Source organism: Dendrobates tinctorius, unplaced genomic scaffold, assembly GCF_039654945.1.
Source record: "Dendrobates tinctorius isolate UK_male_01 unplaced genomic scaffold, ASM3965494v1 ptg000114l, whole genome shotgun sequence".
In the NCBI taxonomy this organism is placed as follows: Eukaryota; Metazoa; Chordata; class Amphibia; order Anura; family Dendrobatidae; genus Dendrobates; species Dendrobates tinctorius.
Genome location: NW_027361782.1, coordinates 23454617 through 23469681, shown reverse-complemented (window position 1 = coordinate 23469681; position 15065 = coordinate 23454617). Strand labels below are relative to the sequence as shown.

Here is a 15065-nt window from a genome sequence, read left to right as displayed (position 1 = left end):
TTTTTGTTCGGCGGTATGATAATAAAACATTATTTTTTGCTTCGTTTTTTATTTTTATTTTTTAAGGGGTTCGCTAAAGGGGTTAACCAATGGGACAGTTTTATAGGGCAGGTCGTTATGGACGCGGCAATACCAAATATGTGTACTTTTATTGTTTTTTTTTTATTTCCAAAAAATGAATTAGGGATTTTTTTTTTTTAAATTTATTAAGCGATTTTTTTAAAATTATTTTTACACTTTTTTTTTTTTTTTTTTTTTTACTTTATTAGGATGTCCCGGGGGGACATCGCTGATCTGTCACATCACAGATAACTGACAGATCAGCGATCTGTCACAGGCAATGTGCAGGTTTCCTCCTTGCCTGCGCTTTGCAGGCATGAGGAAGCCAGCTCCCTGCAGGCCCCCCGAAGGTCCCCGTCGCCATGTTGGATCCGGGGACCTGCAGGGAAAGAGCCCCCCCGCAGCAGCGCTGCACATTGCGCTGCTGTGGGGGGCTCAGGGAAGCATGGAGGGAGCCCCCTCCCTGCCGATGCTTCCCTTTAACCCCCGGCACACCGCGATCATGTTTGATCGCGGTGTGCAAGGGGTTAACGTGTCGGGGGCGGTCCGTGACCGCCTCTGACACACAGTGCCGGGTGTCAGCTGTGATAATAAGCTGACACTCGGCCGCGATCAGCGGCGCTCACCACGTGTCATTGTTACTTTGTTTACTGTAAGTGATATCTGTAATTTGTATGTAACCCCTTCTCATGTACAGCACCATGGTATCAATGCTGCTATATAAATAAATAATAATACTGTACATGCCCCGGTGGTTGATGACACATAATTTAAGATCAATTACGGTGAACTACAATATTATTTGTAACATTAATATACTTTGTATTAGGAATATTGTAAGTATCTATAGTAGTAGAAAACATGGATTTTTGTGAGTACTCACCGTAAAATCCTTTTCTCCGAGACGCTCATTGGGGGACACAGAGACTGTGGGTGTGTGCTTCTGCCGCCTGGAGGCCGACACTAAGTGTACAAAAAAAAGAGTTAGCTCCTCCTCCGCCGCATACACCCTCGCCCCTAGGCCGGGCGTAACTCAGTTTAGTGCATAAGCAGTAGGAGAACGCGCCTTAAACTCAGGCAAGAAATTATACGTCTGAAAAAGGGACCACCCTGATCCTTACATAAGGATTTGTATAATTCAAAATAAACAGATGCCAACTGGCTAATAGGGTGGGTGCTGTGTCCCCCAATGAGCGTCTCGGAGAAAAGGATTTTACGGTGAGTACTCACAAAAATCCATGTTTCTCCTTCGTCTCATTGGGGGACACAGAGACTGTGGGACGTCCTAAAGCAGTCCTCTGGGCGGGATCTTAGCTCACCCAATCCATGCTAATTTGCGCCCCTGACTAGAGGTGCGCAACTGCTGCCTGGAGAATTTTTCTTCCCAGGCTTGCATCCGAGGATGCCTGGGTATGTACGTTATAATGTTTGACAAACGTATGTAAACTGGACCAGGTAGCTGCTTTGCATACCTGCTCCGCTGAAGCCTGGTGTCGTAGTGCCCATGAGGCACCCACTGCCCGTGCCGAGTGAGCCTTGATCCCTGCCGGAACCGGCGTGCCACTGATTTGATAAGCTTCTTGGACCGTCAGGCGAACCCATCTGGCCAAAGTCGCTCTGGACGCAGCGAGCCCCTTCCGCCGTCCCTCTGGAACCACGAATAGAGAATCTGTCTGGCGGAATGGCGCCGTCCTTGTCACATACCTCCTAAGAGCTCTTACCAGATCCAGGGTGTGCAAAGCCTTCTCTACCCTGTGCACCGGTGCCGGGCAAAACGAAGGTAAGACGATGTCCTCGTTGATATGAAATGCAGACACAACCTTCGGCAAGAAGGGGGGAGCTGGCCTTAAAACTACCTTATCCTTATAAAAGGTTAGGAACGGCGGTTTACAAGATAAGGCCGCCAATTCCGAAACCCGTCTAATAGACGTTATGGCTACTAGAAAAACGACCTTTCTGGACAGGTAAGGCAAGGATACCTCTTGCAATGGTTCGAAAGGGGCCTCCTGAAGGGCTCTGAGCACCAAGTTCAGGTCCCATGATTCCGTCGGCGCCTTATAGGGGGGTACTAAATGTGCGACCCCTTGCATAAACGTCCTAACCTGCCAGACGGAAGCGACTTTTCGTTGGAAAAGTACCGACAGGGCCGAGATTTGTGTTCTGAGGGAACTCGGGGCCAACCCTGCGTCCAGCCCTGCCTGTAGAAAAGCCAGTACGTTGGGGATCGAAAAAACCAGAGGAGCCACTTCACGATCCCTACACCAACGGAAGAAAACTTCCCAAGTTCGATGATACACCCTCGCCGAGGAAGGCTTTCGGGCACTCACCATCGTGGCCGCCACATCGCGTCTGAATCCTGCCTGTGTTAACAGCCAAGATTCAATGGCCACGCCGTCAAACACAGGGCCCCTAAGTTCGGATGGCAGATCGGCCCTTGGGACAGTAAGTCCGGCCGATCTGGAAGACGCCAGGGTACGTCCACCACTAGTTGGACCAGATCTGCGTACCAGGCCCGCCGGGGCCAGTCCGGGGCTAGCAGAATTGCTGGAACCCTCTCTCTCCTTATTTTCCTGATAACTCTTGGAAGCAGCGGCAGCGGGGGGAACAAGTACGGGAGACGAAACTGGCTCCACGGGAGCACCAGCGCGTCTGCTGCGATTGCCTGCGGATCGAGGGATCGAGCAACAAACCTTAGTACTTTGGCATTCTCTCTGGATGCCATAAGGTCCACGTCTGGTGTCCCCCACCGTTGGCAGATCTGCTGAAAGACCTCGGGGTGCAGGGACCATTCCCCTGCCGCGACCCCCTGTCGGCTGAGAAAATCTGCCGCCCAGTTTTCGACTCCTGGGATGTGCACCGCTGAAATTACCACGCGGTTCTTCTCCGCCCAACGTAGTACCAGTCCGACCTCGCGCATGGCTGCCTGGCTGCGCGTGCCCCCTTGATGGTTGACATATGCTACTGCTGTAGCATTGTCCGTCTGGACGCGCACCGGCTGGTGTCTCAAGAAACACTGAAAATGTTGTAGGGCCAATCGTATTGCCCGTATCTCCAGAATGTTGATCGGGAGAACTATCTCCTGAACGGACCACCGCCCCTGGGCTATGTGACTCTGGAAAACTGCTCCCCAACCTTGCAGGCTTGCATCGGTCGTCACCACCAACCATTGTTCCGGGGGAAAGGGTTTCCCCTGGACCAGAGACGAGTCGCGAGTCCACCACCGGAGTGAACCCCGTACCAGCGGAGACAACTTGCACCGATGACTGAGAGACAGCAGCCTCCGGTCCCATGCTGTCAAGAGCGCATGCTGAAGCGGACGGAGATGGAACTGGGCAAACGGGATTGCTTCTATCGCCGCCACCATTCTGCCCAAAACACTCATGCCATACCGGATGGACCTGGAGCCCGGCTGTAGAAGGTTCCGTATCCCTTGCTTGATTTTTTGCGCCTTGTCCTGAGGGAGGATCACCAGCCCCCGGGAGGTGTCGAAAATCATGCCTAGGAACACAATCTTTTGGGCTGGAACCAAGGACGACTTGCTCCAATTGATCAGCCAGCCCAGACGGGCCAGGGTATCCAGAGTAATCCTGACATTGTCCTGGCACTCCTGAAACGACGGCCCCTTTACCAAAAGGTCGTCCAGGTAAGGTAACACCGTTATGCCCCGTGCATGCAGGATGGCCATAACCACCGCCATTATCTTTGTAAAGACTCTGGGGGCAGTGGCCAGACCGAAGGGCAGAGCCACGAATTGGAAGTGACGTCCTCCGATCGCAAATCGCAGGAACCTCTGGTGTGGAGGGAATATCGGAATATGCAGATATGCATCCTGCACATCGATTGAGGCCAGGAATTCCCCTGGATCCATGGCTGCAATGACCGAGCGGAGGGATTCCATCCGGAATCGCCTGACCCTGATGAATCTGTTTAGGATCTTTAGATCCAGAACCGGTCTCACAGTCCCGTCTTTTTTGGGGACCGAAAAAAGATTGGAGTAAAACCCCTGCGACTCTTCGCTCTGCGGCACTGGGGCGATGACCCCTTTGTGCTGTAGCGACGCTACAGCCTGTAACAAACTCTTCGCCTGCGAATCTGTTATGGAAAGTCGCGAACGGAAGAATCGCTGAGGTGGCCGTCCGACAAACTCTATCTTGTACCCGGACGATACAAGTTCTGCCACCCAAGAGTCGCGTGTCACTGCGACCCAAACGTGGCTGAACCTTAGTAGGCGTCCGCCCACTCTGTCGTCCGTAGGTACGGAGTGCCTCCAGTCATTTAGCTGGAGGTTTTTGGGGCTTGGCCCCCTTCGCTCTGGGTAAATGGCCTCGGCCTCTACCCAGCGGATTGGCCCTGTAAGAGACTTGTCTTTCCCTACTCTGGCCATCGTTTGCGGAGGAGTATGCCCTGGCCGACGTCCCCCCCCAGGGGCTACGAAAGGGTCGAAAACGCCTTTGCGTTTGCCTGAATGCCGGGCGACTTCTCTGCTGCGGAAGGAAACTACTCTTTCCCCCTGTGGCTTCTGAGATAAGCCTATCCAGCTTCTCACCGAACAGTCGATTGCCCTGAAACGGCAATGAGGTTAAGGATTTTTTAGAGATAGAATCCGCTTTCCACAGTCTCAGCCATAATGCACGCCTAATGGCGATCGCATTCGCCGCCGCCACCGCCGAACACTCGGCCGCGTCCAGTGAGGCGCTGACAAGATAATCACTTGCTCCTGACATCTGATTTGCCACCTCTAAGACCTCCGCGGGGAGATCCCTGTCCTGGAGGGCCTTATACAGAGCGTCCCCCCACGAAACCATGGCCTTAGCCACCCAAGTCGCCGCAAAGGAGGGGGCCAGAGCCGACCCTGCTGCCTCATATACCGAGCGGGCAAGCCCGTCCATGAGGCGATCAGTTGGGTCCTTTATAGAGGAAACACTGGGTATCGACAATAGCGATCTTGATGCTAAACGTGACACCGGAGGATCCACTACTGGCGACTCTACCCAAGCTTTATGGAGCTCAGGAGGAAACGGATACTTTGCCTGCAGCGCTTTTTGCATTGCAAAACGCTTATCCGGGTGATCTCTATGTTTCTGGACTAGCTCCTCAAACTCCGGATGCGTGGCAAATCTTCTATGTGGTCGCCTGGATTTCTTAAAAGAGACCTTGTGACCTGAGGCTGTGGGCAAATCGTCCTCGATCTCTAAAGTCTGGTTGACTGCCTCAATGAGACTGTCCACCGAATCCTGGAACCCCAGACTCTCTAGATTCCAGGCCTCTTCCTCCTCTCCTTCATCCTGATCGCTCCCAGAGCTTAGTGACGGGGAACGGGACGCCCTAATACCCGCCGCCGAAGCCCCGGAGGGTCCGGCCGACGGAGAACGAACCCTCTTGATATGAGCTTGCCTGGTACTGGAGCGACCTCTAACGGTTGGAGGGTCCTGAGACGAGGACGAGCTCTCTTCCGCTGGCAGACCCCCCTCCCTGTTTCTGCCCGGGCCCTGAAGGGATTCAATTGCCCTTGTAAGGGACAGCATAGACTGCGATAAGGACACCGCCCATTCCGGGGGGTCCTGACCCCTGGGTTCAGAAACAGTGGGGGGCTCCTGGGCGCGCTCCGACTCACAGGCTTCACAATATTTACCCGCCTGTGCCTTTGGCAGCCTGACCCCACAGGACACGCAAACCGCGTAAAGGAAAGAGTGAGCTTTCCCTTTTGCAGACATACTTGCACAGGCTGAAGGCAGAGTAGAAGGAGGAGGAGGGTAACCTCTTCCTTGACAAGCAGCGTGGTTCTCCACACGGAGTTACACTCACCCACCGGCTCCTGTCCGCAGTACCCCTGCGTGGAAGCGAGGTGTTAGGGCGGAAGTCTCTGAGATTTGTGCGCCCGCCGTTTCTCTGACCTCCTGCCCTATATCGCACGTCCCCGCCGCCGCCACCGCCGCGTCAGCGGGCGGGACTTCCGGCTACCACCGGAAGTCAGCGGGCGGGACTTCCGGCTACCACCGGAAGTCGGCGCGCGGCCTCGCGCGATACTCGCGGCTCCTCTTGCAGCGGGGCCGCGGCCCGCTCCGATACACGCGGCGTGCGGAGCCCGGGTGCAACGCCCTGGCTACCGCTACTCACCAGCGCCAATTTGCGGAGCGCTCCCGGAGCAGACCCATATATTAAATAGGTGAGCAGGACCAATTCGCCGTGAAGGGAAGGGGGGGGGGGTCTGGCTCTGTCGGTTTTACTCGCGGCCTCTTCCCCTGTACCGGAATCCCCGCTCCTGAGCGCTCTTACCTGCGCCTCCGATTCAACCCCCTGGACTCACAACCAAGGGGTGGACGGGGCCTCCATACACTGCTACTGTAGGAGAGGAACAACGTGGAGGCTGACCACTGGTTCTGCTCACACGCGCCCGATGAAGTCTGTGGGGAAACCGAGTCCTCTAATCAGGACGCGTTGCCCCTCTTTCGTTAAAAAATAGATGTCTGGAAAAAAGTTCCAGATGTGTCCCTCGGTGCGGGAGAGGACACGTGGAGGGTTACTCACACGTGGTCGCCCGTTGGTGATTTGGGGAGATCGGATCCTCTCTATAGGATCCGTCGCCCCTATCTTATCTTCATAGAAAAAAAGGAAGGGAAAAAAAAAAAAAAAAAAAACTAGTCTGGAACTCCAGACTGCGTGTGCCTCCATCAGACACTAAGCAAAAAACTGAGTTACGCCCGGCCTAGGGGCGAGGGTGTATGCGGCGGAGGAGGAGCTAACTCTTTTTTTTGTACACTTAGTGTCGGCCTCCAGGCGGCAGAAGCACACACCCACAGTCTCTGTGTCCCCCAATGAGACGAAGGAGAAATTACGCTCTGCATCACTTTGTAACCCGGGCACACAGCACCTGGATCTCTGTCATACAAGCAGGGAACCAGTTGTAAAAAACACAAGAGTGGTCTTCTGCCTCCGAGCCCTGACATTGCTGCTAAATGCATCCAGAGTAAATGATTTTTCTGCCTAATCCATCCTCAGGAACTCAATTATGTCTTTGATTTGCAGCAAGACAGAGAGACTGATCACAGTGATGAATCGTGGAGGCAGCGGATCCTCTCGCTCTGATAAGAGACATTTCTTCTCGGTTTACATCTATATTATGAGAAGAAAAGGGAGGCCGGGATCATTAATATTCATGCCCTCTACACGGTGCAATTATTAAAAGGAAAAAAAAAAGAATTTATAGGAAAATAAACCATAAGAGCTAATTAAGTGGATGGGATCAGTCAGTTGTGGCCAGTGGCAAGTAAAGAAATGCAAATATTAGATGCAATGACAGAGTCATTCTCTGATCTGCCACACACAGGCAACACATCCTGTCACCATGATAAAAGCAAAGGAGAGACGGGATCAGCCTGGATAACAGCGCTGTCCCTTTAAGTAGAAAAACAAAATTCAACAAAAAGTTACCCATTTTTAATATTTTTGAAAATTACAAAATATGGAGTCTGCTTGTAGGAACACTGGATGACAACGGGAAAAGCAGCTATTACAGCTGTGAGGCACAAAAGTACAACTGTTCAGTCATACCCGAGGAGAGAAAAACGGCTCCAGAATTAAGCAAGACGCTCCATGGAGAGTTTAGAATAAGCAGTGGTAACAACTCTGAAAGGCAACTCTAACTAAAGTGTAAGTGCAGCTCTGGAGTATAAAGCAGGATCAGTAATGTATGTACACAGTGACTGCACCAGCAGAATAGTGAGTGCAGCTCTGGAGTATAATGCAGGATGTACCTCAGGATCAGTAATGTAATGTATGTACACAGTGACTGCACCAGCAGAATAGTGAGTGCAACTCTGGGGTATAATACAGGATGCAACTCAGGATCAGTAATGTAATGTATGTACACAGTGACTGCACCAGCAGAATAGTGAGTACAGCTCTGGGGTATAATACAGGATGTAACTCAGGATCAGTAATGTAATGTATGTACACAGTGACTGCACCAGCAGAATAGTGAGTGCAGCTCTGGAGTATAATACAGGATATAACTCAGGATCAGTAATGTATGTACACAGGGACTGCACCAGCAGAATAGTGAGTGCAGCTCTGGAGTATAATACAGGATGTAACTCAGGATCAGTAATGTAATGTATGTACACAGTGACTGCACCAGCATACTAGTGAGTGCAGCTCTGGAGTATAATACAGGATGTAACTCAGGATCAGTAATGTATGTATACAATGTATAAATCAGAATTGCCACAGAATTCTTAAAAGGGGTTGTTCACCTTTTCTGCCATTTTTTATATTTAAATTGGATTTATTTGGAGTTAATTGGGCATCATTACAAATTTTACACAGTTTGGCTTTTCAAGGCTTTTTCATTGTTTTTCTGCACATCTCTATATATAAAAATGAGTGTGTGTGTGTCCAATCAATCACAAAGCATCTCTCATTTCACCAGAGCTGGTTAAAACTGGCTGAGCTGTGATTGGTTGTTGTGAGTCTGACCAACAGTTTTCCCACTTGATAACACCTCAGCAGACACTGACATGGTGGGAAAAATATAGCATCCCTGGAAACATAAGCTCCCAGCCATTGTCTACCCACCGGAAAGGAGCACAGAGCACATGACAGAAATGAATCCCCCCTACCGTGCCCATATACCCATCACTTATCCTCCATCCCACAGGCACATCTTCCCTCTTAAAGGGATTATTAGTATGGAAGTCAGAGCAAATCCATCCAGCGCTTTGGTTTTGACCCCAGGCCTCTCTTGAAAGGGATCCCCGGTATGGAAGTTAGGACCGTTCCACTCAGCTCTGCAGTTCTGACCCCAGGGTCTCTTAAAGAGATCATTGGTATGGAAGTTAGGGCAAATTCACATTGCACTTTAGTACTGACCCCAGACCTTTCTTAAAGGGATCTCCGGTATGGAAGTCAGGGAAAATCCACTCAGCGCTCTGGTTCTGACCCAAGGCCTCTCTTAAAGGGATCTCCGATATGGAAGTTAGGGTAAATCCCTCAGCGCTCTGATTCTCACCCCAGGCTTCTATTAAAGGGATCAGAGAATTGAGTCTACGCTCGTATACAAAAATACAAAATTTATTAAGTCATAAAATGATGACATATACAAGGAATAAGTACAAAAAACATTGAATAACATACATGAGCAGAAGAAAAGTTTATGAGGGTAAAAATTGATAATCAATTTAATGACCTAAATACCCTAGATCTTCGCAAATAACCTGCCCACAATAGAAATGCTAATAGGGCGGGAGTTAGTGAAGTGATTAAATCAGCTACTTCTAAAAAGGGGCAGCATAGAGCAAGAGACACAATATTACACCCCAGACTAAAGGAATTACACATGAAGGGATATTCCAAAATAAGCATATAATGAGTCATATAATACTCCTCAAAAAAGTGTTATGAGGAGTAATATACATATGCTGGGGGGAAACTAGAAAAATTAGTCTCTGCTGTTGCTGACCACACAAGAAAGAAAAGCTTAGTGATAGTTAGATGGCATAGTAAAATAGTTACCCGTCATATTGCAGATCCCAGGGGCAGGGAGAAAAAACCCCAACGCACGTTTCGGTGTGGATGTCCTTCCTCAGGGGGCATGGCTTTAATGAGCCCAGGTTCCCATTTAAATATCCCTTCTATGTCCCAATCAACCAATAAGGGCGCAGATAATAAATGGCGCTATATCGCCGTCATAGACAGGGGTCCTGTGCAACCCATATATGTTGTCACCACCCCTTACAATCATATCAGCCAATAGTATTAAGCAGATGGAGGTATGCTCACCAATGGTAAGTTACTACATCATTGGCCGCCTACCAGGAAGTGAGAGACTGGAAAGAAATTAAGACCCCCTGCCAGCTTCATGCCGCGACGTCACTTCCGCCCATAAAGGGGCGGAGGGACGCAATACTAAAGAGAAGAGGTAGTACATCCGCCCAGGGCAGACCAGCACGTCACTACCGCCCGGGAGTCACGTCATGTGGAACGACCGGCGTCTGGCCGTAACCAGGCAACATGGCAACAACTCGGGCAGCAAGTGCGTGCCGGAAATACCCGGCGGTATCCAAAGTATATACACTAGATCAAGATGACCGAATAGTGGCAAGAGAAGAATAGAGTCGGATGAAGCAGACAGCGGGAACAGTCAATACAAACCATTATATACAGTGCCTACAAGTAGTATTCAACCCCCTGCAGATTTAGCAGGTTTGATAAGATGCAAATAAGTTAGAGCCTTCAAACTTCACACAAGAGCAGGATTTATTAACAGATGCATAAATCTTACAAACCAAAAAGTTATGTTGCTCAGTTAAATTTTAATAAATTTTAAACATAAAAGTGTGGGTCAATTATTATTCAACCCCTAGGTTTAATATTTTGTGGAATAACCCTTGTTTGCAATTACAGCTAATAATTGTCTTTTATAAGACCTGATCAGGCCGGCACAGGTCTCTGGAGTTATCTTGGCCCACTCCTCCATGCAGATCTTCTCCAAGTTATCTAGGTTCTTTGGGTGTCTCATGTGGACTTTAATCTTGAGCTCCTTCCACAAGTTTTCAATTGGGTTAAGGTCAGGAGACTGACTAGGCCACTCCAACACCTTGATTTTTTCCCTCTTGAACCAGGCCTTGGTTTTCTTGGCTGTGTGCTTTGGGTCGTTGTCTTGTTGGAAGATGAAATGACGACCCATCTTAAGATCCTTGATGGAGGAGCGGAGGTTCTTGGCCAAAATCTCCAGGTAGGCCGTGCTATCCATCTTCCCATGGATGCGGGCCAGATGGCCAGGCCCCTTGGCTGAGAAACGGCCCCACAGCATGATGCTGCCAGCACCATGCTTGACTGTAGGGATGGTATTCTTGGGGTCGTATGCAGTGCCATCCAGTCTCCAAACGTCACGTGTGTGGTTGGCACCAAAGATCTCGATCTTGGTCTCATCAGACCAGAGAACCTTGAACCAGTCTGTCTCAGAGTCCTCCAAGTGATCATGAGCAAACTGTAGACGAGCCTTGACATGACGCTTTGAAAGTAAAGGTACCTTACGGGCTCGTCTGGAACGGAGACCATTGCGGTGGAGTACGTAACTTATGGTATTGACTGAAACCAATGTCCCCACTGCCATGAGATCTTCCCGGAGCTCCTTCCTTGTTGTCCTTGGGTTAGCCTTGACTCTTCGGACAAGCCTGGCCTCGGCACGGGAGGAAACTTTCAAAGGCTGTCCAGGCCGTGGAAGGCTAACAGTAGTTCCATAAGCCTTCCACTTCCGGATGATGCTCCCAACAGTGGAGACAGGTAGGCCCAACTCCTTGGAAAGGGTTTTGTACCCCTTGCCAGCCTTGTGACCCTCCACGATCTTGTCTCTGATGGCCTTGGAATGCTCCTTTGTCTTTCCCATGTTGACCATGTATGAGTGCTGTTCACAAGTTTGGGGAGGGTCTTAAATAGTCAGAAAAGGCTGGAAAAAGAGATAATTAATCCAAACATGTGAAGCTCATTGTTCTTTGTGCCTGAAATACTTCTTAATACTTTAGGGGAACCAAACAGAATTCTGGTGGTTTGAGGGGTTGAATAATAAATGACCCTCTGAATAAACTTTTCACAATTTAAAAAAAAATTAAACAAAGAAATAACATTCTTTTTTGCTGCAGTGCATTTCACACTTCCAGGCTGATCTACAGTCCAAATGTCACAATGCCAAGGTAATTCCGAATGTGTAAACCTGCTAAATCTGCAGGGGGTTGAATACTACTTGTAGGCACTGTATTTTCCCATATAAAGTGCATAGTCATCAGGGGGCATTAAATGCACACAATATACAGTTAAATAAGATAATCAGAATATAATTCCATGACCATAAATGCAGAGATTAACGGAAGGTCATAATAAAGTATACAATCACTCGTCATCAGTACTACATATTAGCGCAAATACATCCACATGAATAAAAAACACGTGAGAAATGCAAAGGCATACATTAAAGATGTCATATAGATTAAAATTAATATACAATATAGATGACGTAGCATATGATATACAAAATATCCAATGATGTATTATATAACTTGCATTAGTATATGTTATGGATAGTCCAAGTCTGATTTTCTTAATGCCTAAATAAGACAACTACACATGAAGCCTGTTTTAGGGACGTCAAATCTTGACAGAGTATCCATGGTTCTTGATGATGACAAACAATGACATCTTGGATGGCATCTTGTTGAGGGACAGATAATGGGACCAAGGGTAAGATGGCATAATTGGTCACTAGAAGAAATACACACAACAAAAACAAACAACAAATAAATACCAACATTTGTTAAAAGCCAATTAAAAATGGGGCAAGGAAAATCTAGGATTAAGAGGGACCAAACTTAATAGGGGAAGACAAGGAAGAGGTCCAAATGATTTACAGAAAGGAGGCAAAGCCCTCTGACTCATTCAGACCCCGTGGGGACATAGTTCCTAGGATGGTGATCCATCTGCATTCCTTCTGCGCTAATAAGCGCTGTATGTCTCCACCTCGTATTCCGCTATGAATGTGTTGTATTCCCCTAACTAGAAAAGACTTAGGATTGCATTGGTGGACTAATTTATAGTGTTTTGGTATAGTCTTAAGGGTCGAGAGATCTGTGACGGAAGTTGCCGCCATGATGTCCCGCACATGTTCCCGTGTACGGGTTCGGAGTTGACGTGAGGTTAGGCCGACGTAAATTTTTTTACATCCACAAATAGTATATCACCTGTGTAGTACTACAGGTGATATATTGTCTAATAGAGAATTGTTGGAGGCCATCAGACGAGATAAAATTATTGGTACGTATAATGGTTTTACACGCCACACAGCTCCCACATGGGAAACATCCCTGGGGTGGACCCTTAGAGTTGAAGACATTTTTTACCCGTGGGGCATAGCGGCTATGTACCAATGTATCAGATAGATTATTGCCTCTCCTCGCTGTCATGAGGGGCCTTTCCGGTAAAATGGTTGCTAGGGATGGGTCAGTTTTAAGAACATTCCAGTGCCGTTATAAGCACTCCCTCATAGTTGCCCATTCGCCATTAAATTTCTAAATAAATCTAATATGATTATCAGTTTGTTTGTTTGTCCTATTTTGTGAATGTAAAAGAGAAGTATGATGGCTTTTCTTGGCCCTCTCATAACAGGGCTTTGCCTCCTTTCTGTGAATCATTTGGACCTCTTCCTTGTCTTCCCCTATTAAGTTTGGTCCCTCTTAATCCTAGATTTTCCTTGCCCCATTTTTAATTGGCTTTTAACAAATGCTGGTACTTGTTGTTTATTTTTGTTGTGTGTATTTCTTCTAGTGACCAATTATGCCATCTTACCCTTGGTCCCATTATCTGTCCCTCAACAAGATGCCATCCAAGATGTCATTGTTTGTCATCAAGAACCATGGATACTCTGTCAAGATTTGACGTCCCTAAAACAGGCTTCATGTGTAGTTGTCTTATTTAGGTATTAAGAAAATCAGAGATGGACTATCCATAACATATACTAATGCAAGTTATATAATACATCATTGGATATTTTGTATATCATATGCTACGTCATCTATATTGTATATTAATTTTAATCTATATGACATCTTTAATATATGCCTTTGCATTTCTCACGTGTTTTTTATTTATGTGGATGTATTTGCGCTAATATGTAGTACTGATGACGAGTGACTGTATACTTTATTATGACCTTCCGTTAATCTCTGCATTTATGGTCATGGAATTATATTCTGATTATCTTATATTCATTTAACTGTATATTGTGTGCATTTAATGCTCCCTGATGACTATGCCCTTTATATGGGAAAATATATAATGGTTTGTATTGACTGTTCCCGCTGTCTGCTTCATCCGACTCTATTCTTTTCTTGCCACTATTCGGTCATCTTGATCTAGTGTATATACTTTGGATACCGCCGGGTATTTCCGGCACGCACTTGCTGCCCGTGTTGTTGCCATGTTGCCTGGTTACGGCCAGACGCCGGTCGTTCCACGTGACGTGACTCCCGGGCGGTAGTGACGTGCTGGTCTGCCCTGGGCGGATGTACTACCTCTTCTCTTTAGTATTGCGTCCCTCCGCCCCTTTATGGGCGGAAGTGACGACAGGGCATGAAGCTGGCAGGGGGGACTTTCTCTTTCTTTCCAGTCTCTCACTTCATGGGAGGCGGCCAATGATGTAGTAACTTACCATTGGTGGGCATACCTCCATCTGCTTAATACTATTGGCTGATATGATTGTAAGGGGTGGTGACAACATATATGGGTTGCACAGGACGCCTGTCTATGACGGCGATATAGCGCCATTTATTATCTGCGCCCTTATTGGTTGATTGGGACATAGAGGGGATATTTAAATGGGAACCTGGGCTCATTAAAGCCATGCCCCGAGGAAGGACATCCACACCGAAACGTGCGTTGGGGTTTTTTCTCCCTGCCCCTGGGATCTGCAATATGACGGGTAACTATTTTACTATGTCATCTAACTATCACTAAGCTTTTCTTTCTTGTGTGGTCAGCAACAGCAGAGACTAATTTTTCTAGTTTCCCCCCAGCATATGTATATTACTCCTCATAACACTTTTTTGAGGAGTATTATATGACTCATTATATGCTTATTTTGGAATATCCCTTCATGTGTAATTCCTTTAGTCTGGGGTGTAATATTGTGTCTCTTGCTCTATGCTGCCCCTTTTTAGAAGTAGCTGATTTAATCACTTCACTAACTCCCGCCCTATTAGCATTTCTATTGTGGGCAGGTTATTTGCTAAGATCTAGGGTATTTAGTTCATTAAATTGATTATCAATTTTTACCCTCATATACTTTTCTTCTGCTCATGTATGTTATTCAATGTTTTTTGTACTTATTCCTTGTATATGTCATCATTTTATGACTTAATAAATTTTGTATTTTTGTATACGAGCGTAGACTCAATTCTCTGATCTGTTTTAAGCTATACTGGAGTCGTTGCTCTTATGTTCACTATTGAACATGGTAA

General features: G+C 47.5%; 1 protein-coding gene across 2 annotated transcripts in view; it reads right to left on the bottom strand.

The window, feature by feature from the left end:
- Positions 1–15065, bottom strand: part of CHM (CHM Rab escort protein) — a 94911-nt gene that overhangs the window by 46470 nt on the left and 33376 nt on the right. The window contains exon 6 of one of the 2 annotated variants that reach the window (XM_073589888.1): positions 9114–12315. The exons of the other annotated variant lie outside the window; for it this stretch is intronic. Within the exon in view, the coding sequence (XP_073445989.1) occupies positions 12313–12315 (3 nt within the window). The 3' untranslated portion in view covers positions 9114–12312. Of the gene's footprint in view, positions 1–9113; positions 12316–15065 lie in introns of those variants that run through there. 2 annotated transcript variants of the gene reach the window in all.